This window comes from Oreochromis aureus, linkage group 20 (genome assembly GCF_013358895.1).
Source record: "Oreochromis aureus strain Israel breed Guangdong linkage group 20, ZZ_aureus, whole genome shotgun sequence".
NCBI classification, from domain to species: domain Eukaryota; kingdom Metazoa; phylum Chordata; class Actinopteri; order Cichliformes; family Cichlidae; genus Oreochromis; species Oreochromis aureus.
In genome coordinates, this window is record NC_052961.1 from 25,549,117 (window position 1) to 25,576,278 (window position 27,162).

At 39.8% G+C, this 27,162-nt stretch overlaps 1 protein-coding gene and 1 long non-coding RNA gene across 3 annotated transcripts in view; one reads left to right on the top strand and one right to left on the bottom strand.

Moving 5' to 3' along the window:
• Window positions 1-147: 147 nt before the first annotated feature.
• LOC120435160 lies at window positions 148-6,364 on the top strand. 2 transcript variants are annotated; one of them, XR_005609558.1, is made up of 3 exons: window positions 148-254; window positions 850-1,149; window positions 1,615-6,364. It is a non-coding gene; the product is annotated as an uncharacterized LOC120435160 (long non-coding RNA). The 2 variants fall into 2 exon arrangements; XR_005609557.1 differs by having other exon boundaries at window positions 850-1,004.
• The window catches only part of mgll (monoglyceride lipase), a 41,908-nt gene continuing 18,012 nt past the window's right edge, over window positions 3,267-27,162 (bottom strand). Inside the window, exons 4-8 of the mRNA XM_031745370.2 lie at window positions 23,014-23,150; window positions 15,023-15,133; window positions 14,498-14,587; window positions 11,642-11,857; window positions 3,267-9,914 (exon numbers count right to left, since the gene is read on the bottom strand). Of these exons, the coding sequence (XP_031601230.1) occupies window positions 9,783-9,914; window positions 11,642-11,857; window positions 14,498-14,587; window positions 15,023-15,133; window positions 23,014-23,150 (686 nt within the window). The 3' untranslated portion in view covers window positions 3,267-9,782. The remainder of the gene's footprint in view (window positions 9,915-11,641; window positions 11,858-14,497; window positions 14,588-15,022; window positions 15,134-23,013; window positions 23,151-27,162) is intronic.

A 27,162-nucleotide genomic window follows, 5' to 3' on the forward strand; every position in this document is an offset into this window, starting at 1 on the left:
GCGAGGCAACCCACGGCTCTACACGCACGAATGAACCGCTGGCTCCGGAAAGCATGAGGAGGCGTGGTTACACAGTGAGCAGAAAGCATTTGACGTAGAGTGACAGAAACCAGGGCCAATTAAAATAAAATTTTGCAATACCACTGCCAATTACATACAGCTCTGGGATTAGACGCGGTAGAGAAGGCAGAACCATATTTGTACAGTCACAAGAGCACCACACCTACAGAGATGGCCTTGACAATTTGGTAAAGGTGTGTGTTTGCGCGCGCGCGCGTGCGTGTGTGTGTGTGTGTGTGTAATAATTTATACATTTTTTATATATGTAGACGCTGCTGAATGTGAATATCTGCCTTTTTCCAGCTACCAATGGGGTGTCTCTGAGAATTATCATTATAGTTAGGAGGACAATGCTCAATTTTGTTTCACTGTAACCCAAGTAACACACATTTTCCTGACAAATTAAATGCTGACATGGGATGATATCAAATAGTAAACTGTATAAAAAGCTGCAACAGAAAAGCTTTCTTGAACGGCCTTAACCTCGTTGTTCACTTGCTCTCATCACTTTCTAATTTTCGTCCTTAACCTGGTATCTATTATCCTTTCCTTCTTTCCAGACTCTCTGGGCTTTCATAGATATGTTCAGATTAGATAACAGTCTCTGCTATCACCCTCTGAGCTAATACATCAAATCTTCATGTAACCTTCTGAATGTCATTTCCTTAAATGCACCAGTCTATATTTACTTCTATTTTCATACACAGAACTCTGCTGAATTAGTGTACTACTGAAGGTTGCTGTTTCCCTTTCCATATAACTGCCTTTGTTTACTTTGTTTTATTGCAGATCTTCGGTGAGTCCACCCCCCTGCAGAAATTAACCTGTCATGGTGCAGTGGGGTCACTGAGGGTGGATCTGAAGTATTCTGAGAGTATTGCTCAGGACCATTACAGACCATGTCGCATCTCCTCTTCCATTTCTATTTCTCAGCTGTCACCAAGGTAAATCCGTTGCCATGGCCACAACGAGCCCGGATTTAATTCCTTGAACCGGTTTCTGATTGGCTCAGGTCTTTGTTTCCAACAAACACGGGAAAGTCTACCTCCAGGCTCCCCCTGCTGGGAGAATGAACTCAACATAAAACAAGTAAAACGTTTATATATAAAAATATACCTCCACATTGTCATTGAACAGGTTAGATTGTGGAAAACGATACACTGTTAATTCATTTCAGTGCATACATTCAGATTCAAGCATTCACACTGCAGTTTCTTCAGAAAATGCACTTTCTAGTTTGTATATATGAAATGGCCCAGGGTTAGATTGTGTATTTACCACAGTGGCATAATATACAGATTTAGAGTGTGGATTCTGGCCATGGTTTTCCTGGAAGTGTCATCCTTTGGGAGTTACTGCTAATGTGGTTCTGACAAACTCTAAAAATGTCTCAAGGAGAGCTACTAACCTACATTTACTGGGTAAAGAGGAGGAGGAAAAGCAGAGAAAACAGGGAACCAGAAGAAAATTGGACCGCTTTTGTATTTATCCTTTCCAAACACTTAAGTCTTGGACTTCAGACATACACCAACTTTCACTTTTATTGGTTATCAGGTGCTGACCACAAGATGGACGAGGAGGAGAGAAGAGTGATGATAGGTCCTATCTGATATGCTTCCATTGATGTGCTTTGCGTGGCTTATTAGGCTTCTAGCAGACTTTGTCTCACCTGTGCATTAAGGCAAATAAACTCAAAGAATAATGTTAAACGACTCTACGACTGTACTTTCCATGGCAAAAATCTTTGAGCAGAAAAAAATGGTAAAGGTGGAAAGCCAAAACAATTACACATAAGTGATGTTTTCATGTTGCCACTCTGAGAATACAGTCAGCTCTATTAAACAAGGTGTTATGTTTGGTTAACAAAAGGACACGCAACAAAGAGCTCAGAGATTTTAATGTGAAAATTGCCAGCAGAAAAACTCAGAATGATATTTAAAAATATTTCTATCAAGTATCGAGTTTAATCTGCAATGATCCACCTGCAGATTATTAATTCATAAGTCTGTGTATCAAACCAGATCAGAAAGGAGATTTCTAGAGTAGTTAAGACAGACTAACAAATCAAACCTCCCCCAGATTGATTAATCTGAAGCTCCAAACAAAATCCACGTCCAGATGTCTAAAAAACTTGACTCCCAAAAAACTTGACTCCCAGGGTTGCTCTCCAAATGTTCACTCCACCTGCTGGTAGTCCTTGGAGATGGGCTTAGGGCTGGCTTCCTCCCAAAACAATCTGCTGACTCTTCAGGAATGAATCTAAGGCAGTGAGGTACAGGCAAAGCTAAATTGGACTGGAATTTTAATTAAAGCCAGAATAATGCTAGCAGCAGTGTAGTGCAACAGTCTGGCAGAGAATGATAAGCAGAGCTGGTTTTAAGTACTGTAGATGAGGGTGATGAAGGTAACGAGCGACAGGTGTATCAGTTAGAGTTTCGGTGGCCATGCCTACTCCTGAGAGGAAGTAAGAAGAGTTATTATGCACATACACACACACACACACACACACACACACACTGAGGCTAGGGAGAGGTAGACAGAGCAGTAGCAGAGAGACAGAGAGAAAGGTTGGTCAGCACTTGGAAGGCAAGACGGAGCTTAACACAAGGACCTTAGCTTGTGGACAAGAGAAGTCAGAGTACATTTATGCTCCAAGACTGAAAAAAACCCTAGAAATCTCACACCAGTCCTCGGTTCATTCATGCTTTGCAAGTGTGTGTACCAGTTCCAGTACCACATTCATATAACCAAGCCTGTCTTCAGTGAATTGTATGAGTCAGTACTGCCACCTACTGCCTGATGCGTGCTTTTCAGCCTGGCTAACAAATGCTGATTTTTTTTCTTTCTCCCAAGGTAACTCTTTAGTTTTGCTCATGAAACACTACTAAAATCAGGTCGACCAAGCCTACTGACCTGCGTCACACCTCACTTAACCCTGCAATATGTATTACTGTGTGAAAATCTACTTTCCAAGCTTCATTTGAATCCAAATGTTTTTTCTTTGTTTACACTCTTTGACAAATCTATATGTGAAAAATTCTGACATGTGATACTCTGTTCTTTTTTGTAGAGTAATAAGGTCACAATCTACATGTGATTTCAAAATAAAATAATAACAATGAAGATGACTGATAACCTCCCCTCTTTACGCATACCCAGCCACATAACAGAATCAGAGACAGCAGTAAGTCCAGCCAGCCAGCCTGTTCAGTTAAACAGTTATTTATTCTGTAAGAGAGTATGGACATTATCAACAGTCTAGTAACAAATAGGTTACCATTCAGCCATTCAGAAGTTTTTCCTTTATTACATATTATGTACAATTTTGTGCCAGATTTGAAGTAAAATGTCAAATGCTGACACTCAACCTATGAAGTGACTATAATGCATCAGTGCGAAGTATGAGAAGTATAGGACGATGTTAAATCAAAGTGTGCACTACGGTCTTTTAGAGGTGTAGAAAATGTTTAAAAACTGGCACATTTTTCACATCAACACTGTTAACATAAAGTACATCCAGTACTACATAAACTGAGAAAAAAAATTAATAAGGAAGACTCAATAAAGTTTTGTCATAAAAAAACAAAACAAATCTTTTTTTTTGTAGGTTGTGGTTTATGGTCTCTAAACACTAACCATTTGATTGATTTGATATTGCAAATGCAAGATTACGATGATGACGTTAGGGTTTGCGTTTACAATTTTGTCCACAGTGCCAAAATTTCTCAGTTTATCAAGATGTAGAGCTTTTCCTACCCAGAAGGCTACTGTGCCACCCTTAAAAATCAAAATGAAATTCTGACACAAACGCAGATTAAAGTACATCTTGGACTCTCTAAGACAGACGACATAACTGTGAGACTTTCGAGAGTTATAATTTTAACCTCACAGCACTTAAATAATGTAGCCGTTCAATACACAGTGGTCAGAATGGAAAACTCTGCATGTTATTTCTGTTGTTTTACAAACCCTCGTATTATTATTATTGTTATTATTATTATGTGATTGACTGAACTTCCTGTCTTTGCTGTTGGGTCCCACTGGGAGCAAAAGAAATAACTTTAAGACAACCCAGCAACACTGTTGTCATATTAGCAAGCCAAATGCATCACTTACTGTGTTAAATATTGCATTTCTCTAAATGGCTTAGACAAAACTGGTCTTTAAAGATTCTGGGAGGTATTTATTTGCTGTAGCTGAGCCTGTACTGAAAGATTCGAAAACAGTTTTCAACCCCATCCTGCTTAGACCCACGATTAAGACAGAAATTTAGACAGACATCAGTGAAAACAGGCAGACAGGAAGACGATAAGCAGAAAGACACAATTACTCAAACAGGAACGGAAACAGATGTGACGACACAGACGCACGCACACACACTCAGAAAAGAGTAAACAGAAACAGATGCTTCAAGTGCAGAAAACACTCACAGACTCACACGTGAGCATAAAACCACATTCATTAGAGTAATAAGGCACAGACAACAACCAGAATACAATTCAAAAATAAATGTACAAAAGTTATTGTCACAAAATCTCTTCAATTATATGAAATTAAAAATATTCCCAAATTTATTTGAGTTGGGTTTTTTTTATTTGCTTGAAAACCTGATAAGTTTATTTTTTCTTTCAGTAGATTGCGTGTTGTATAAATTGCGGGCGTTACGTAAATGTTTTGCACTCATGTTTATTTCATTTTAGATAAAGATCAAAATGAGAAAACAACTTCCTGAAAATCAAGGCAACAAACCTTAAGCAGTAACACCCTTTGGTTGTTTATCATTTCTTTAAAAATATATTTTTAAAAAGAACAAAAAAAAGTCCAATTAAAATCTGGAAGTTTAAACAATCAAAAATCTTTGACAAACACAATGTGTGACGTTTTTCAAGACATCAACTTCAGTAGACAGAGTTAAACACTCTTATCAGAAACACTGCCATACATTTTCTGGGTTGCTTAACTGTACAAACAGACAACCGTAACCAGTTTCCATAACAACAAAAGGGTTATGAAGTCTCGAATAGATGGGAAACACAATGAGCGACCGGATTGTGGTATAAAAAAAGTGCCTTGTCGTGATGTGTTATCAGTACTTTGATGCCTATACATTAAATGATTTCTATAAATACAAGATAAATAAAAGATATGTAAAATACAATGTAGTCTTCATTTCTTCATTAGCATTTCTATGTACAGAGTATTACAATTGTGTTCAGGAACCAAGCAGCATGACGGCTGGAAACAAATCAACTTTGTCAAAACTGTCGTTTAGAACAGCAAGATTTGAGCTGGGGCGTTGCTCCAAAACACAGTTATCAACAGTTTGAAAAATGACGATTCAAACATTTAAAGGTTTACGTGTCAACAACCTGGAGCATCTGTTTTTGTTTCTACACACATGATTACGACAATAAGATAAAAGTGTTTTCCTGGATTTACATTCACTTTGGAAGACGACCCCTTCAATTCTTGCTGCTTTCTTAAGCACTCGCTCTAGAGCCCCATTCATGCAAACTCCGCACTGAATCTTTCAAGTGCACTTTAATCTTATAAAACTACATAAGGACTGGCCTGTGCACCTCAGGCTTATTAGCATAAAACAGCTCTTCTCTTAGAAACAGTCATACAGTCGAAATAAAAAAAAGAGACAAACATTAAACTGAAGCGGCCTAATCACACCACCCTGTAGGCCAGCTGTGACACATTTCTTCACGAAAGCCGCAGCCAGATTAGATTGAGTGGTTTCCTGCCCTCATTCTTTTCTCTACTTTAATTTGAACTTCCTAAGCCTAAAAACTGAAGGAGCTTAACAGTCAATAATATATGTGTACATTTATAGAATTCCTTCTCTCACTCCATGCTTGTAAGGATACATATCAGGGGAAAGGGGGCATCTGATGACTTACAAGCCTTCACAAGATATAAAGACAATATAAGGGGACTGCACTTTATTAAGGAAGGACTAAAATCCAGTGAAAAGGTTTTGCTTCCATAGCGAAAATACACAAACCCATGTGATAAAAGGCCTTGTTATGTCTGAAAAATCATTCAATGGAAATAGTATGTTTTTGGTCCAAACAGTAGACCAGACAGTCTTTTTTTTAAAATTCACTGAGTGTGTGCAGCTCTTATTATTCACTGTGAGCTGATGATGCTAATTATTTGCTCTCTTATCTCAGTGCTCACACAAAAGGGAATCCTCAGAGCAGCAAATGGACAACCGGCCCTGAAAGCACACAAACGTCTGGCACACTTCCTGTAGCATTAATGAATCCACATTTTTACTCTGAAAGAAAAAAAAAAACAAAACAGTGCTGCCATGGTTACTGACAGCTTTTTTCCTCTCATCTCCTTTTACTTTCTCTTCTCCTCTCACCATATCTCCATCTCTCTCCTCCCCCGTAGCCAGCGACAGCAGTATTATGCACTCATGTAGTCTGACAGGTAGAGCTTTTTGAAATTACGCAGGATCCTGCGAGGCTGAAACAATCGCGCTGATGCGGTGCAGCAGGGGTGCTATTATGAGTTTGAATAAAACTGGGACCGCGCGACACTTGTGTGCGCTGTTCCTGCTGCAGCCTAATCAGGAGCAGATTGTGTTTGAAGGGCTGGTGATAAAAACCCCTGCAGTTCAGTTGAGGTTAAGGGTCTGACTCCCATCGGGACTGATGAATACATTTACATCTCCATCTATGTCTGCACCCGCTGCAAAGTAATCCAATATTTGTTCTGGCAAAGTATTTTTTGATGCCTGTAAAAATAGAGAAGAGGATGCACTTACATCCTGAAGTTCCTTCTATTTATTCCCTCTTTTACACTGATTTGTTTGCTTTCATGTCTCATGTTACATTTTGTATTCAATGCTATTTTTTTTAACATTATGTAAAGCACTCTGCTGATAACGATGAATTATTGAATTTTCTAATGCAACTCAATAATACAGCTGACGCAGTTCAGTCTGAAAACATCAGGAAAGATGTTAATAGAAGAAGAAGGAACCACATCAAAGTTTGTAAGTAAGGGTCACATTTAAACAGTGTGGTGGAAAGCTAAAGCGTGTGTCGCGCTTGACTCATTTGAAATCAGGTGGGCAAAAAGCTCTTAAAGATGTCAGACCTGGAAGTCAAACTACTGACCTTATGATAACCTCTCTCCCCCCCCCGCCAAAAAAAAAAAAAACCCCACATGGTCTACTGCTTAAGCCAGTCCTGATAATAGCGCCTTTTCCCTCATCATCAGTCATTTTATGTAATCTTTTCACACTGGGAGCAAAACAGGGTCAGGCTAAAATGTCTTCAATACGACATTTTAAATTGCTCCTTCTGATTGTTTTGCTGCGATGTAAAAGTCTTTCTTGTTGGTTAATGTTGCAGAAACCCATTTTCTGATTTAAAGCACACCAGCTCATCTAAAGAAGAAGCTGAAAAAAGAAAAAAGATTTAATGGCCCCTTCCTCCCACCTACATCTAGCACCCTTGGTCTCAACCATATGGCCCAAGAATCAGAAAAAAAGGATAAAAATAGTATCTGAACACTTTACAATATAACCTGTTGCAGCTCTGATAATTGGCCACTAGGGACAGCGTGGGTGGCTGATGGTACACAATGTTTGAGTATGTAGTAGAACAAAGGCTTGCATGATGGATGGAACAAAGAGTACCGGTTATTGTGGCTAAAAAATAAACAAACAAACAAACAAAGAAAAAATAGTATGGGTGAGACAAGGCGGGGCAAAGGGAAGAGACATAAAGAATGAGAGTCCAGAAATTGCTCTCATTCTGTCAATCTTTTAGTGGTCACCGTGGTGACAACACATGTCAAAAAGAGAAAGGGAATCTTCTGCCACACTGCTGCTGCTATGACTAAACAAGAGTAATGGTCACCGTGGTTACAGCAGCGAGCTTCCCCCTTCACTATGTGCATGAGTCTCTTTGAACTCCGGGTAATACCGAAAAAGGAAAAAAAAAACAGGCTGGCCAGTTGAATCTCTATCAAAGAACCGCTTACTGGATGTGTTTACCACAGAACAAGTCACTAAAAGCGGTATCACGGATGTCTGGTGTCAAAAATGAAGCACCATAAAAGACCCTAATTGCTTTCCAAGTTGTGAGCGGTGCACGTTTAATAATCTGAAACCTCATTGTGCTTGACGAACAGGTAAAAGCTAAGAGTATGTGACCAGTAATTACAGTCTACATGACACTATAAAATAGGTAGTTCAGAGCGTGTCTGTCTAGTTTATAATTATTGACAAACCACAAATGTAGGCTACTGTGACATTATTGCTGTGGTTCAGCTGAAAACCCACATCGAGCAAGAGCTGATTTTAAATGCTAACCCTTTGAACGGCCCCTTGTCCCCATCTTTGATGTCCCTATACTTTAAGAACATCAAAGGTTAGTTTTACAGAACAAGATTTAGACAAAACAAAAGAAAACGAAGCCAGACTGGCTGCTTCCTGGCATAAAGTCATGTAATGTTCCCCTTTCACTTTATAGCTGGGCTCCCCAGTTTGCAGCCTGAACTGACAGTGAGCTCGACTACAGCCATAAAGGTCAAAGAACACTTCACCTTTGACCTCCCACCTACAGAGCGATTCAAAGCATTTTCATCTGAATAATTTAGCCCCATCTTACAATCTTGACTAGGCTCACATATATAGCACCTATATGGAAAACTATTTTAATCATTGGTCACTCAGTTAGGCAGATAAGAAGTACTTATATCGTCATTAGGACAAAATATATGAAGCTAGATCATCGTCTGGATTTAGACTGACTACAATACCTTATTCTCATATGATGTATCACTGTCAACCATCTGTCTTTAGGCTAACCATCTGTCCTCAGATCAAGCAAAGAGAAAGTCAGGAGAAGACTATTGCAAATAGAGTGCTTTCAGTATATGCTTCTGATCAGCTCTATAAAAGCTCCCTATATCAGAAATGTGATATTACAAAACAGCGCAGTCAGTGAGGAGGCAGGAGAGGAAGAGGAGATGGGATAAGGTCAGAGCGTATGGTGGAGTAAACTAAGGAGACTTTAAGATGGCTATTCAGTGTCTCTAAATGATAAGTTACCTATTAAGTATTCATGCATCCCTGAACCGACAACAGCTCCAAAGGTGCCGTCCTCCTTCTGTTCCTGACCTCTAACCCAGTCTGTTAATGGTAGTCGAGACAGAAACAAATGCCTCTGTATTCTGCTGCCTCTTTTATTAATATTTAAAAGATTTGGCCTGTTTATAAAATGAGAAAATGAAAGGCCATACCCATTATTGCACTTCGAACCCTTGCTTTTAGGGAGTAAAGTTTGTGACAGTCTTTACTCGCTAAAAGCTGCACACGAGCAGTTCAGTGGAGATTATGTGAAGCATATAAACACATGAGGCACATCCCTGATCAGAAATTTTGCCATGATGCTGACCATTGCTACAGAGTATTTACAATAAGAACTGACCCTATCGCCCAATTTAAATCAGTAGCCTGATGTACAGATAGGAGGAAGAGTGTGGGTTTTTTTTGTTTGTTTTTTGTACAGTAGCCCAGAGGATTTGCTAATAAACCAGAGACTATAATGTCCATCAGTATGCCCAAATATCTCCCAGACAGGAAAGTGCAGTAGTATTATTATGCCTGACGCACTACAGGAACGTGAGCAGGCGTTTTATGACGAGATTGGCAGTTTCCTCAGAGCTTCAACAGAGGTGTGCAGGCCATACATTTAGGAGCCTTGTGCTTCCTGCGATGTTGTAGCTGGGATGTGCTCTGTGATCCAGGTGGTCAGCTCCTTTAGCACGGACTCAGCCACCTCAGGGAGGTCATGGTGAAGAGCGTGGTAGCCTCCTTCGTAGATCTGGGATAACATTTAGAAATGATAAGAAAGGATCAGAGGGATGTATTTAAAACCATTTCATTTTTGTTCTACAATGCTTTTTTGGAAAAGCCCTCTTTTAAACAACTTGCAGTGTGGTCAAAGTTGCAACGGATTCTTCCTGCTTTGCCAAACCTACAGGGATTTAATACAAAAGTCATTTGATCACACCAAACATTTAGCTGTGATCAAATGACTTCCATTTACAGCTTGAACTAATGTGGAAAGCCCCTGCATTTGGTCCAATTATTACTTTGATAAAAACATGTGATAAAGAAGCATCTGAGCCTCACAAGCACCACTTGATTCTCTGCTCCCTGCACTTTCTGTCTCATGGTGCTGCACGAAAACAGAACATTCGTTATATCTGATTTCACTTCTCATGTGTCTCATTCTCATGTCTCTTGTTCATCCTCTTTTTAACGTCCATGTGATGAACCATGTGACAACATAGTGTGTGAAACTTCCCTCTTTACAAATAGCAGTGTTAAAGCTCTTGGGATTTAAGAGGTTTAAGCTGCATTTCATAATGTAATACAGGTATAGGCATGTGTTGCATCACATCACTGGAAAATGCTGCACGGTACAACATGTACAAAATCCCCTGACTGTAAAGTCAAGGGTTTGTATATTTTTCCTTTAGTTTGCCACCCATCTCTATGTTACAATATTAATAACAATGGGTTTTAATGACTGACAGTTTCAAACACAAAGACCTCAGCTTTGTAACCTCGAATCATCATTTATAAAGTGTGAGAAGACACCTTTAATGCTGGAGGCAACTTTATTCCCCAATATTTATGCACTGTGTCACTTTCAGTTGTTGCACTTTATATACGCTCATCTGAAACTTTATTAACGCAAATATCTAATCACCTAATCACATATTAGTTCATTTAGGCATATAGACCTGCTGAAGTTCAGGCCAACCATCAGAATGGGGAAGAGACATGACCTTGAATGTGGCATGGTGTTTGGTGTATTTGGAGTATTTCAGAAACTGCTAATCTACTGGGATTTTCCGGGACACTGTCAGAGGTCAGGGTAATGGTCAGACTGCTTTGAACTGGCAGGAGGGCAACAATAAGTCAAATAAGCCACTAACCAAGATATGCATAACAATTTCTCTCAGTGCACAATAGATTGAACCTTCAAGCAGCAAAAGACCACCCCAGTCCTGTCAGCTAAGAACACAAAACCGAGGCTGCGTTTCACACCTGCTCACCAAAATTGGATATCAAAAGACCAGAAATTGTCTTGTTTGGTCTGATAAGTCTCGTTTTCAGCTTAAACATTCAGATTGTAGGAGGAGAATTTGGCATAAACAACATTCAATTCAATTCAACTCAACTCAATTCAATTTTATTTTATTTCTATAGCACCATGAAAGCATGAAGCTGTCCTGCTTCGTGCCAATAGTTTAGTGTGTTGCTGGTGGTGTAATTGGGCTCCTTAGTACCAACTGAGCATTGTACCTGTACTGTTGCTGACCACCATCATCCAACCATCCATCTTCTGATGGCTGCTTCCAACATGGCATGTTTTATTCATATCATGTCAAACTGGTGTATTGAACATGACAATGATTCAACAACTATGTGATGCTAATCTATCAATATGGATCTAAATCTTAGAGGAATGTTTCCACCACCTTGTTGAACCTAAGGCAGTTCTACAGATATAGTTTTCTGTAAACCAACCATACACACCTTGATTTTCTTGTCTGTACTAGGAGAATTGTCATGCATCATCCTGGAACCTCTGATGTCACAGAGTTTGTCGGCGTCACCGTGAAGGAGCAGGAAGGGCCAGCTGATGGATGGGATCTCCCTCTCCATACGCTCCACTGCTGCCATCAGCTGCATGCCAAATGATACTCGCATCCCGCCGTGATAGTTTAGCTCATCAGCGTCGTATGCCTCCACCTGACAGGAGAGAAACAAGAGAGGCCAGGGTGGAGATGCTTTAGTTTATCATCTCTCTCCACCGGATGTTGGACTGATATTGATGTAAGTTCATTCCTGCTGTTCCTCTTTATTAAGCTCAGAGAAATAATTTTGATCAGGCTTAACTCAATTCAGCAATCCTTTCATAGAGCACAAACGCCCCTTTAACCCTGTAATGCCAAGTGTTTAAGTTTTTGACACCTCTACATCATCAGTGAGAGTCTGTGTACAATTAGATGCATGCAGCGCTACTGTGGGCAATAAATTGCACAAACGTATCAGCCAGAAGAAAAATGGTACAAATTAAAACTCATACGAGTAAATTAATATTTAATTTTTTTAATTTTAATTTGTTAGAATGCTCAATAAAAACCCCACTTAAATGTTAATGCAACTTGTAATAAAGGCAAGATCTTGCAAGCCTAATCATTTTCTAATTTCTCGCAATATATAACTATGAGAAGATATGTGTTACACATCTACAAAGGGTGTGCACAGCCTAGAATGAACAAGCAAATACATACTGTAGTTTTCTCCAAATATGGCATAACACTGAAGGGAGAAAAGTGGTTCTCAGGGAGAAAATATGGGCATGAAAATGAAAAGACTCCTGGGAAATTTGTGGCAGTTGGAGGGGAAGCGGGAACAAATGGTCGCTAATAAATGGACAGGGAGTTTTATTTAGAAATAAAAATGTGAGCGAAGCAGGATGATAAAGTGGAGTTAGGTTAAAAAGAAGCAGAAAGGAAAAAGGAGGCTACAGTAAATTGGAGAGGGAATTCCCTGTTTCTCTGACAAACATGTAGTTACAAGTAGCTGTCGCATAAGTCATACAGTTACTCATGTCTATTCAGCATCTATGTAAGCACAGCTGTGGCTGACTTTGACAGAAAGAGCATTCCTCTAGTGTCACAGGTGGCTTGACTAATGATACCACATCAGCCCAGGAGACTGAACCTCGTGCCCTAGATGACGTGCTTCCATCTAATCTATCATCGAAAACTTTGGGCTACAAAATGAAATAAATTAACTTCAAAATGTTTTGATCAGCGTAATAGTTTATTGTTTCTTTTCAAGCTATTTTTTTCACTGTTTTTTGTATTAAATGTTAAAGATTGTATTTCACGTTTTAAAGATAACATGCAAGAATGTAACTGCTGCAAGGTTCTGTAGCATGGTGGGACTTTGTATCTTTATGTATGTGTATCAATGCTTCATTTATGGCTCTGCATCAGGATTTATCATCACTCAGTTTAAAAACATACGGTGTCTTTAGTAACACTTTGCATTTGGTTGTTATGTGACAGTTAGTAAACAGATCAGTGGACACCGCGGTGTGCATCTTGAATATTACACAACTAGTGTCACCGCGTGTTCGCTAAATAACAATGACTTGCAGTTACAGGAGCAAAAAGGACCAATAAAAAAAAAGTATTCATTAAGCTCAAAAACAGCCTGTGTGTCTGATGTGATTAGCAGTTTGAAGTGTGGATGGCTTTAACTGTGTGATATGCTCTTAAGTACTGAGGCCCGCTGGCTTTGGGAACAAAGGCTGTTCAAAAAGTTCTACTGATCATAAGATCGTTTGTGAGCTGATTGGTGGTAGATGATGAAAAAAGAAATATAAATCCTGCAACAGCAAATTTTATTTCTTTTTTTGACTTTTCTCCTTTCTTTTGGTGAAAGAACATCTTGAGGCCATGAACATTTATGTACCGAACTTGACTGAGACGTTCATTCCCTCTGATCCCCGCTCACAATGAATAAAACAACATAAGGCTACCGTTTCATATTCATATTCAGTTGTGAAATTGAGCTTTCTACTTTACTGAAAATACATGCAGAAAAGGTTACAGTGAGAAATCAGAGCAAAGTATGATCCACCCATGCAACTTTCATTCTAGTAACAATATCGTATCACATAGTCTCATTATGCAGTTGGATACCCGTGTGCCTAGATTACATGTTACATGATTACATCCTTTGATCCAGTCCTATCAGGAACCTTTGATACATGTCAGTTTCATTAAGTGCAACTTCTTTCTTTTTATATTTATCTGCTATTGTTTATTCTTGTATCTGGAAGAACACAACTTCCTCTGACTGACTGTAGGAAGCAGAAGCAGCAGGATGTAGGAATGTTGATGTAAACTAGGCACACACACACACACACACACAGACACACACACACACACACACACACACACACACACACACACACACACACACACACATGCGCAGACTGAAATACGTGCAAAATTTAGGCGTGGTGACATGCCATGAGTCTTTGTTTCTGTTTCTCCTGGAATGTCTCTAGAGGCACTACAAAATATGGGTGTGTAGCATATACTGTGTTTACAAAATAACACAACCAACAGACGCACCCAAATCTGTCCTGGTGTTTGGATGAAGGCGCACAGTGCCTACAAAGATGTGGTGTTTTGGCATGGGATTGGACAATAAAGAAGTGTGACTCGACATGAGCGTAGACAATCAATGGCGGACAAATTTACACCTTGGAAATTCTATTTCCCACAATCCTCATGAGTGATATTTCAATTTCAAACAACAAGAGCACTCAGCCACCCAAAACACACATTGCCAGCATCAGTCTCTCACCTGCCTCTTGTCCCGTGAGAGCCATTTGGACTCGATGGAGCCCATAGTGAGGCTGGGCACCATGTGGTTCAGCAGCTTTGCCATGAAAACCTACAAACAGAGAAGAGCATAGCTTATTTTCATGTGACATCATTCATGGAGACTGTTTCCCTCTCCTATTTTGGTTTTAAATATTGCAGTATTACGTATTAGCATTAGACTTTTAATTCACATTTGCATAAAATAGGGAAGAAAAAAGTCATTTATTCCTGTTAAAACAGCCTCCTCTGTGAGATTTGTCAGAGACTGGCCACACTTGGACATACTTGTATTAAGGATTCAGTGAGAGGCCATTTATGCAGCTCTAGTGATACCTGAACTGATTGTTGCCTTTGAAACACACAAAATAAAAGGTGCCAGTATTATAAGTATTATAGACATCATCCACAGTAAACCTGAGTAAAGTAAGATAACTGCCTCTTGGGTTTGGAGAGGAGAGAAAAAGAACAGAAAGAAGAGAAGGGGTCGGTGATCAGTATGTGGTACCTTGAATGGTGTTGCTGACTCCGGGTTCATCTGGACCAGGGGAGCAATCAGAACCACTCCAGCAAAATCACCAGGTCTTTCACAGGCTGTCAGGATTGAGATAGCACCACCCTATAAAAGAAATGCAGAACATATTAGCTTAATAAAAACTGTAATACAAATAATATTTGTCAAGCTATTTCTTTAAATCTATTGCCCAGATGTCACGCTTCTGTCACTTAATTTTTAATTTTTCTCTTTAATTTTATATGCTGCTTAAAGATGTTGTATATATAATATGATATGAAGATTCTTACGGTTACCAAACTTGGTTACATTATTTAAAATTATCTAGAAAAGTAAAACTTAACATATTTTACTTTGGGCATGTACAGCATTTTTTTTTACATGTGAAAATCCTGGTTTGGGAGAAATCGACTTTCTTTTCTTAAATATTATAAGACTGAATGGCAGCTGCCTGGTGGTGTACAAAAAGCACATTTAATAACGCCAACATTCATGTAAATTTAAGAAATCATAGCCTACTTGTTGTGCACAGCTTTCTTTATGTAAGAACCAATTTTTCTTTGTACTTCTGTCTTCATCCGCCTATCAAAAGAAGCAGCTAGCTAACAACGCAGCTCAGCAGAGGGAGGATGCTGTAATGTTTATATCCTGTCATGCTGTCACTAGCATGAGCCTCCAGTCATGAGTAGATGAAAGATTCTGCGGTGCTACAGTCGGCAGCTGTTGTTTGCTAAGGAAGTAAACTATATGACACACTAAAATAAAGACTCACTAGGCCAAAGGAAAAAAAGCACATATATGTAAAATAAAAAAGAAAGTCGCAGTCATGGAGATGTTGTTACTGGTCGCTGTGTACTGATCAGTGCAGTAGTAACCTCATCATTTATGATGTATGATATCTTCTTATTTAAAAATAGAGCATATTGTTCTCAAGGGACCCAAAATAAATAGAAAAAATGAAGAAAATGAAGAAAAAAGAGAAAACCACAGATAACAGCATTAGTTATAAAGACAGGGTTTCAGTAAGGAGAGAGACTCGGCATGTCTTACTTCTTTAGTCTCCAATAGAGGAAAGGGAGTGTCTTTTCTCATGTGATCAAAGTGGAAAGGTCTTAAAGTAGGTGAAAGGTCTCGATGCGAGCAGTAGGAAAACTATTCAGAGGTCACAGCTAACATGAAACAAGCCATCTTTTGTGTAGATCTCCAACCCTGTTTTTTCTTGCTATTGTTCCACACAGAGAAATATCAGTGTGGGACCATGGGCCCCGGGGGCACAACGCACACTGCTGAGCTCTACAGAACATCCGCACCAGGGCCACACTTTAGCACCCACGCTGACATTTTTTTCATATTGTGATTTCAATTCTGCAACGTAGGGCCACGACAATTAGCAGCTCCATGGCAGCCAAAACCTAAATCGATTCGTCAGGGTCGACTCTGGCACGGTTTCTCCTCTCGTACGCAACAAGTGCATGACACACACATGCACGGGAGCACAGTGATTCTGTGTGGGAGACTAATTGGCTTCAACTTTGTTTATGTGGGGAGCTTTCTTTGTCACCTACGTGAATATTCATCAGCCCGGGGGCCAATCACAGCTTCGCTTTGTGAAAAAGGGTACCAAAAGGAAGACAAAACCGTTCCCACCAGAAAACTTCACTCTATAAAGACACAAGTGCACACTCGCGCATCGCCGCCTGCATGCAAACACACAGGGAGTATGAAAAAAAGAGGGCAGCTGCCTGAATCTCCCCTTTCTTCTTATTTTTTTGTCTTTCGCTAAAACACGCACACATACGGTGAACAACAAGTCAAAACATCTACATGTGAACACCAGGACGCACTGCTGCAAAAACAGAAGTAATGCTCAACTTTAACTTGCATTTTTTTGGTGTGTGTGGGGGGGGGGCTGCTAAAAGCTGCAAAGTGGCTGATTGGTTCAGCATATTTAGTGCCCGTTAAATATCAACAAAAAATGCCAATGAATGCAGTTGTGTCAAAGCGTCTACACTGACAGAGTGAGATAAGTGTGAATAGGGAAGGGAAGAGAGGGAGACAGAGTGACAGATGGATGACTGGGACAGAGAGGCTCTTTCAGAAGCTGATAAGAGGCCTCTTTACACTCTTCTATCTCTGAACTTGAGTTGACAAGATGAATGCTGGTATTGTACACAGTGCTACACACTGTCAGTGGGTGGACTCGAACTGTCAAAAAATAGCCCAAGGAGCTAACACTCTGATATTATATGGACTGTACAGCTGCCCCACTAACACTGCATGGTCTAAACAGAGAGTACACCACTGACATTATATGGACTAGAAGGCTAAAATAGGGGCATTATATGATGTAGGCTTAATAGACATTATATGGCCAATAAGTGAAACCTGTTGCATTCAGTATGAACTCACCACTAATAGAAAAGATAATGAATAATTCCAAAAACAACTGAAGACATTCCCTTATTGCAATGGTGTTGCTCAATGGTGCCAAGAGGACAAATTAGGGACTGCACCAAGAGATGTTTAACTTGAACTAATGTTTCAAATTCAAAAACATGTCACCCATTATATGTAAGTTTTCCAAGCCGATAAGAAATGAAGAAGCGTTTTTACTGAAGCCACGGTGCATCACAAAGGGAATTTTCTGTTTAGTGTGAGTAATGGATAACTGAGGGGAGATGAGACTGAGGGCTTAGAAGCTGAACAAATAGATCCTAAGCACTGCTGAACCGTTACATAAAAGGCTGTCACTGAGGAAGGACAAGTAAGCCTCGGCCAGAAATACTGATGGAGAAAGAAAGAAATGAGTACGAGTGGGAAGACGCCAAAGCTGTAGGGATTTTACAGCATCCTATGAGCAGATACAACGTGGACAAACTGCTGAAAACTTCTGTGCCACTGCTCAACCAAAAGAGATACAGAGGAGCCCCTGAAAAAAGTCGAGTGTTTGGTTTTGTGTAAATTTGCAACCGTAATCTGTTTTTTAGTTCTTGCTATCGCACGTTTAAAAGTTCTCACACATGTTTATGTGTTCTGGAAACTGTGAAAATGAATTGTGGTATTTTTTTTTATCAAGCTGTAAATAGCTTGAACTAAAACCCCAAACCCACACTACAAAAATGCTCATGTTCTGAAGTTTATATGGTTATCAGTAGGTCGCAAATCACTTTCAGACTACTGTGACATAAATTACACTATAAGATCACAGAATCTGTACTTTAACAGACTTTTTCCTGTTTCACAGGTCTTAATAAATATAATAAAATATAAAATAACATGAAAAACATGGTATAGTTGTGAATAACCATAAATTAACATTTTGATGAGTTAGAACTGTGACTTTCTTTACAGCGTCACTGTAGCTCGACTCTGCCGACTACATTACAGGATGTTATCACTCGAGCAGCCTCTCAACACATACAGCAGAATCCCCGGGTGGTCTCTATTGTGTTGTCGTTTGGATTTTTTGCGTCATCGTGGCCCGAGAGATTTATAAAACTGAAGAAGCAGAGGAACAGACTAATAGAAACAGGATGCAAAGTGAAAACACCGGGAAGCTGGGAAATGAGGCCTGTAAAAACACAGTCGCACATCACTTGACCCGGGACAGGTTTCCTGAAAACTGAGTTTGGGTTTTTATTTGTTTGAAAGGAAACAAGAATGTAGTAGAGGATGAAATGAAGAGAGATGAAAATGAAAAAAAAGTTATATCTAGGGAGAAGGATATGAAACTGAATGGAAAAGGAAACTAGTGACCAAGTGACATTAATGACACCAGTGAAACCTCAGACACACCCGTTTCTACACTACACAGTCGACTACACAACTGATTTCATCTTCAGGGTGTTTTTTCCTCTGGTTCCAGCTGTAACCTAAAAAAACATACAAAACCCCTCTGATGTTGTCTAGCAACAAGCAACGGGGTTAAAAATAAAGCTGACTTTTATAACTCACACCATTAAATCGATTTAATTTAATTTTCGCACAAGCTAAAAGTTGTGCATCATTATGGGCGTGGCTGCTTCCAGCCTGCGATGTATTACCTCAGCTGATCTGAGTCACTGAAATGGACTGTGTTTGTGGACTTTACACAAAAACACAGCCACCCCCATAGACCACAGAGCAGGAACGACTTCATTTTTACATGTCTACTTGTATTTATGGGTCTAATACACAAGTGAGTCATCGCCAAACTTGGCTTTAGTTAAATCTCAGTTACGCTTGTGAAGTTTCATGACTGTTCGACAGGGATGTCTAACTCATTTTACATCGTGCGCCACATACAGCTTACTTTAATCTTGAGCGGGCCGGACTTTCTGTCTTTCACTGTGCAGAAGTTTACCTGCATTTTTAATCCTGGTGATTTCTAAATATAAGAAAAAGAAGAGCAATTACAACAGTATGTCATTTTTCTACATGACATTGAAATGCTGTTGTTGTAAATGAGATTATTCTGTCAGCACCACTCTTTGGGCTTAAATTGTAAGACATAAAAGTGCAAAATTGGAGAAAAAGTCCTGGAAGCTAATTGGCCAGACTGCCCTGTAATTAGAAAACTGAAAGTTTTTGTCAGTTAACAGAAAATATACAGATATTTTTTTGTTACTGTGGACCCATTGTAAAAAAAAATGTGAAAAAACAGGAACTTTTCTGTCATTTAATTGTTTTCCACATAATAATTATTTGTAGTAGTAAATGTAGTTTGGCCATAATTGAGGTCTTAGTCCAGTGAGCTGGACTGGAGTCTTTGTCAGACCAATTCTGGCCCCTGGGCTTTATATTTGACACCCCCGCTGTTTAGTTTCTTGCATCATTGCTGTCAACAGACATCAATGCAGATAGACAGACACAAGCCCAGATACTCAAAACTGCCTTTGAGAAAGTTAAAATAGGTTTATCTCCAGCTGGGGCCTCTCTGTGCTTCGAGTAGTCAGTCAGATGAGAAAAAGCTACATAAATCCCAGTTGATTTCATTTCCATTTCTATCACAGGTGGTACCAAAAAAAAAAGAAAAAAAAAAAGAAAAAAAAGAAGGACCCGAGTCTAAACCAATAACTTGAGAGTCCTATGACTTTCAGTGTCCATGACTAAGTAGGGTCTGCTTCAGTCTGAGTGATGTAATTTTGATCACCAGAAGGGGAACAAGAAGCTCCCTGCTGCATAGACTTACAATGTAACACGCTTCCTTCAGGCAGATTTGAAGAATATCTAGGGTGTCCACAACTGTCCATGTGTACATGCACAAGTATAATCCTTAGCCGGCAACAGAAAAGGCCACATTGAATGGATTTATTAAAAGTCCAAAAGAAGCAGGACAGTGAGGGATGATGAAAAATAGAGAAAGAAGTTGGAAAAGAAAGAGGTTTTGCTGTGACTTTGCTCAGCTGTCTCTTAATATTTACAGAATCTGCTGTCTAAACAAGCACTCCGCCTCAGCCTGGGATCCCACAGTGGAGTTTACACAAAGTATGTACTTCTGTGCTTCTAAGATCCCTTCATCACAGCCTCAGTCTGTATACAGAGTCCTACTGCACTGAAGCGCATGAGCCATAAATGGCTCGCCAAAGCGGACCCATTAATTAAACAGCATGTTGTTTGAAGCAACTAAAGGCCCAAGTGACGACAATAAATATGACCTATTTAAAAGAAAGACAAGGCATCTAATAGAGGACAGTTAGATGCAAAACACAGCACTTAAAATCTTTATAGCAGAAAATAATACAAAAAAGTATATCCTGAACTTAGCTAGTGATTGTCTGAATGAACAAAAGGTCCTAATCACAAAAAAGAGCTTCATGAGCCAGTATTTATATACCAGCATGTAGAGCTGTGCTGGAAGGCATGGCGAAACAGTTCTGCAATGAACTCACAATTCTCTGCTTGATACCTGCAGCTGTGCACTAAAAATTTTGAAAGCATACTTGGGTTCGTTTCGAAGCGTTCTGACTTGCACAGCGCAATGCTCAAAGGACTGTTTTAGATTTTGACTTCAGTGAGTGATGTCAGTTTCCTTATGAAACATAAAGCCTCACATATGAAAGCATAAAAAATGTGGGCATGCAGAATCGGAGCGACTTGCTCATCTAACCGAAACAAGTTCAGGGGAGTACAAAGTGACTCGACCTAGAAACACTGACAGTAATCATTTATTATATAACTCATCACTACCGTTTGTGATCTGTTAGCTGTGCTGAGAGTTGGGTCGCAGAGCACAACAACGAGGGGCTGTGAAAACAGAATAAACCAATCAGTTAAAAATAGCTCCAAAGCTGGCCTTGAAGCTTTCCAGGCGTTGTCTAATTATTTTTAATGAGAATTCTGGTTCAGTTTTGTGTCTGCCGAATTCACAGAGCCACAGTAAAGGCTATTTGAATATTCTTTTCATGTTCGCTGCACTGAAGTTTAAACCAGCTAAAGACCCAGCATAACTTTTTCTGCTGAACTTAACTTCTACGGTTAACAAGGGATTAAAGCGAAGCTTTATTTCTCAGTTTAGGAATTTTTCTTTGCATGTGTCAGCGTTGTTTAAGAAAGTAGAGCAACTTTGTGGTGCACTGCCCGGTGAACCTCCTGGTTAGGCCTTTCTGTGTGGTTTTTACACCCTGTAGCTCTCCCTCCACAGTCCACTGTGAAGTCAATTAATGATTCAAAACTGGCCATAGCTGTTTATGTGAGAATGAAAGATTTTATGCTTCTCTGAGTGAGCTATGTAATGAACTGCCATTTCAATTAGCATTAGCCGGGATATGCAAGCCTAGCTGGATAAGCTTTGAGGAAAACGAGTGGAGTCTACTCTTAATTGGTTCAGTTAAATGAACAACTAATACTGCATTTTATTGAATTTGCTTGTAGCAAAGAGTCTTTTGAGCACTCAGAGTAGAAAAATACAATATAAGAAGAAGTTAAGGGGTAATACGTTTAGCTTAGAGAGTGACAAGCAGCTAGCATAACTGTCTGTTAAGTTTAATATAGGGTTTGGAAAGTTAGCTGTATTTAAAATGAAAAAATAAAAGAGTAATTCTGAAGCACTGCAGGTAAAATACAGCAGCCAGTAGCTCATTACTTAGCCCCAGCTCTTCGCTTGAACAGCAGCTAGCTTTAGCTTCTATTCAGATGTAATGTAGATGATACTGGAATCCGTAGTGCTTTCATTTTGCTAGGTAAATCTATTTAACTAGTCGATAATAACACATAGGCTAGTCAATGACGAGGCAGGTCAATAGAAGATTTCTACGCGGACTGACGAAAGTGAACACTCTCTGTCTGTGTCTGCCATACAGCCACATTTGCCCTTGAGCAGGTCACTGAACCTGCGACTGCCCTGTTGGAGTTTTTCCATAGCAGCTGCAGGCTCTCGGGAATCTGTGGCACTGTGTGAAAGGTGAAAGGTAAACTGGGGTTTACCAAGAACAGCGAACTTCGCAAGCCTTCCCTGAACTGTTGGTCTGTTTTACTTTAGATGATAGGTAAAGTTTGACCATTATACAGAGAAACTGTACACGGTTCTCCTATCAACTTAATTAATAATTAAAGGTAGCAAGTTACTAAGTATTTTACTTACTAAGTATTTTACTTAGTAACTGCTACATAAAAAATGCCTGATTCTGCTTATATTCAACAACCAGTTTATCCAGACTTGCATGTCCAGAGCAGCAGTAAACCATGCTACTAGACAAGGAACACTTTCCTCATTTACGTGTCAAAATGTCACAGGAAGCCTCATCAAATGTGTGCTTGAGCGGGACTTGCACTTCGGTTTTAGCCAGCTCTCTCTCTCTATTTGTGTCAAGCATACTGTATGAGGATCTCAGGCACATTATGCAATTTAACACCAAACAAAACAGGAAAACCAACCTGATCAAAAGACAACACTGCTCCCAGGACACATAACAAGACAAAAGCCAAAGACATCATTGTGCAAACAATTCCAAAGACATGCATGATTTATTCCAGGAACTGACACACATTCATGGAAAGTGTCTTACCATGGAGTGGCCCACAATAAATACAGGCAGGTCAGGGTGGCGAGACTTCATCAGGTCAATGTGCTGAAGGGAGTCTCTGATATAAATCTGAAAGTCCTTAATGTTCATCCTGTCACCTTCGCTCTGGCCATGGCCAACTGTGGAAGAAAGAATCAGGAAAGTTTAACACATTTTTTAAGACCTTCAAAAACAAGAAAACATCACTTTTTTGAGGATAAGAGGGCAAAGTAGCATGATACAAGGGTTATTATAAGCCTAGAGTGATAGCTTACAGCAGTTCAACAAGTTGAATTAAACACAAAACTGTTGAAATGGTTACTGCATGAGAATAAAAGGCAAATCACAAGCATACTATAAAAATGTGTTTTACATTTATTCCTTAAACTTTTTAAGGACTGACTCCATCCACATACAATTCAACTCAAGGGGATGCCTTCTGCTTTGGTGATGAGAGACGTAAAGAAAAGTAAAGGAAATGATGGAAAGGGAAACAGAAAAAACGGGGAGAGTAAGAATAAAATGGACTAGTAGAGGAAAAGTAAGGGGGAAGAGATGAAGTGAAAAAAAGGATGGTTCAAGACAAAAGAGGAGGAAAAAGGGGGCAAACAAGAAGATGAAAGCAAGAAAAGACAAAGACAGAGATGATAGAAGTGAGCTTGACAGATGGAGAGGAGGGAAAATATCTGAATATGTATGTGCACATCCATATATTATATATGTGCTGTCCTCAGGCTTTCCGCACCGATAACTGAGAGGTGAGGCTGGCTGCCATGGTAACCACCAACCCAATAACACTAGCTAATAAACATTCACATGTGCATCTCACACCTTCTCCTGCTCGCTCTGTAATGTTGAAAGTGTGTCAGTGTTTAGAAATGCATGCTTTCTGTAAAACACTCCAAAAAAGATGGGACGCATTCAAAAAAATGTATGCTTATTTTGAACTTCAAGATGTTTTCAAGTAAACATGGGGAAGGGTTTACCACTCTTAAGAAGTTTGTGATGTTTCTTTTTTTTTCTTTTTTGTTGTTGTAAAATTGCAGAGCATTGGTGGATTTCATTATCTACATAACAAATACATGACATGGGATTAGAAGAATTCAGAGACGTCTCTAAGCAAGAAAAAGGCTATGAAACTAGAACTCAGTGGCTACATCTAAGCATCCATTATGGTATGAGAAGAGTAGTTTTTTACATGGCCTGGCTAACCATAAATGCTGAACAGTATATGAACATTCTGCCATCTTTCCTCTCTAGGGCCCAGGCGTAGACCATCCCAGGTAGGCAGGGCAATCCCCAGCAAGTTGGAACACAACAAGGGAAAATGGGAACCACCACCCCAAACTTCCATGTCCTATTTCAGAGGTGTGTCATCTAAGACAGTCCCACAGCATCAAGAGCTTCTCATCCACTCCAGTCCCTGATCCTCTACGAAAGGCATATAAGTTGGATTCTAGAACGCCACTTCCCGACAGTGTCTTCATTTCAGGTCAGCAGCTCCACCCTCTTGAGTAGTTGGACAGTTTACCAGATTCCGCTTTGGCTGACTGAAAATCATATTCAATCTCCTCCCTCAACTTAGTTTTCGCCTTAACACAAGCCACGCTTGGCTTAAGTTGCAGGTACCTTCCAGCCTTCTACGAATTCCAACCAACCACGGAAGACAAGACTCTTTCTTTCAGCTTGATGGCTGGGGTCCAGCATCTCATTCGGAAATGGCCACCACTGCAAACACATGCCACCTCACAGCTGTAGCTCATCTGAGGTGTGGATCTATTCAGGCTCAATGTCCACAGACTCCCTCAGGATGCTGTGGAATCTCTGCTGATGGTGGGAGTTGAATATCTCTGTGATAGGGGCCTCTGCTGTGTGCTCCCAGCACATCCTCAAACTAAACGTTTTGGCACGCCAGGCTTACTCAGCATCCTTCTGCACCACAAGATCCAACTCACCACCAGGTGGTGGTCACCTGACAGCTCAGCTGCTCTCTTATCATGAATGTCAAGACACATACAATATATCCAAGCTCTGAAATATAGAAAACATCTTTTCCAGGAAAGGGTTTGTTTATTTATTTAGTAAGACAATGCCAAACCACATCACGGGTTCATAGTAAAAAAAAGAAAAATCCAGGTGCTAAAGTGGCCTGCAAGAAGTCCAGACGTGTCACCCAATTTTTCTAAAAAGAATAATATTTCCTTTTTTCAACATCTGATAGTTTGTCTTTTTGTCCTTTTGTTTTTCATCATTCCAGCTTCTTTGGAAAACGGGTTGTACAAGAGCCCGTCTTCACCCTCAGTGCTTTCCTGTCCATCAATACGAAAGCAATCATCACTGTGTGCAAATCAATGTCCAATCACAGCTTCAGTGATGGAGTGGTGCAAACTTGAGAGCAATGCACAGTAAACCACCACCGCTCTATTCTTTCAATGGCTTCTCACCCCATTAAATCCATATCTTCTGTTAGTACAGGTAATAACAGGTATTACTGGAAAACACACATAACCCCACATACACCTAACCTTTTACACAACTGATGGTTATGATAAGACCATGAGAACATTCAGATCCAACAAACCATTTCATTAAAACAGCTGCATCAGGTAAAAAGAAACCTCCCCCCCCCACCACCACCACCACCACCACCAAAAAAGTCCTATTTCCTCATCCTTTCTGCTTTGAACACATGTGCATGCTACACACAAAGATTTTAGAAACAGTTATGAATCAGAGGAGGGTGAAAATAATGAATGTCAGCACGGCATTTATAGAATAATTATGAACGCTACCTAAATAGATTCAGAACTTCATAACTTTTGTCGAGCTCAGGGAATCTGGGAATTTCTTTCCCCTGTTTACCAAAGTATAGACAAATGGAAAACTGCTTTGCTTCAATGACTTTTTTTTTCCTGTGGAGGGATCCACCTCTGGTGTGTCACTTCTCTCTTTACCCACATCTCTGCAAATTTCCAGACAGGGAAGGAGACAAACTCTCACACATTTACTGAGAAACACAGCAGGCTTTTGGACTCTCTGTGGCCATAACCAGTCAATAAGTATCTGAAAATGACTTGTTGCCTCAGTAATATGGTTTACAGCATCGTGGACTTTAAGTTCTAACCTGTGATTCATGCAGTGAACGAGTCAGGTTATGACTGAGCTTTTCATGTAGGAGAGAGGCAGGTCCTTTTTAGTAGCCCATCATAGTATCTGCATTTGCATTATGAGATGCAAAGTCAAAAAGCCGTGAAGAGCATTTCAGAGATACCCCTTACATAAACGATTTCCAGTAAGCGTTACAGCCCCCAGAGCATGGCAGATCAACAGATCTCACGCTCTCAGGGATCTAAGATCAAGATCAGGAATGTGGTTAAAATCGGCACTCACTAGTAATAAAGCATATAAAGATAATAAGAACTACAAAGGTTATTATTAATATTTGCTAGCTACCTGATCTTTGGTGTTTGCATTTTGCTTTTACATTCTGTAAATCAGTAACTTTCAAAGAAACAACAGCCATCTGCAGCTTGATCTGTAAATAATGTCAGCTGGTAAAAAAGATGCAGCCTGTTCTAGATAGAAAAAAGATAAAAAAAACACCAGTCAATGCAGGGTGTGAATGAATGAAAACCTTACCGGCCTATAATTAGAAAGAAAACACAAGAGACAGAAAAAAGGAGAAAGAGTGAAAGATCTCATCTCCGAACTCTATCAAGAGCTGCCCAAGGCGATGTGCGTGTGTGTAAATGTGGAAGAAATAGATGAAAAACTGGAGTCTGCAGGGACTTGTTCCAGTTCAGTATTTTCCATTTAACAGTGTGACATTTTACTGCGAGACACTGAACAAACGGCTCCTCTGCGAGCAGCCTCAGCCGTCCTTATCATTCACTCCAGTTTATTATCTGTCAGCTCTTTATTAGGATCTTCACCTCTGTAAATATTTTCACATTTCTGCCGCTGAGACTTTTTTGGCTTCTCATTCTCACTCTTTTTGTTGTTATTATAGAGTTTTATTGAGTGCACAGACTGCTGTTCAACGGCAACTGCTGCACAGTCACATGGATTCCAACGTCCCTGCTGTATTTAGCCTACGAGCACATCGTTCTTTGTTGATGGAGGCATCGGGACAGACATTTCCCTTTATCTAAT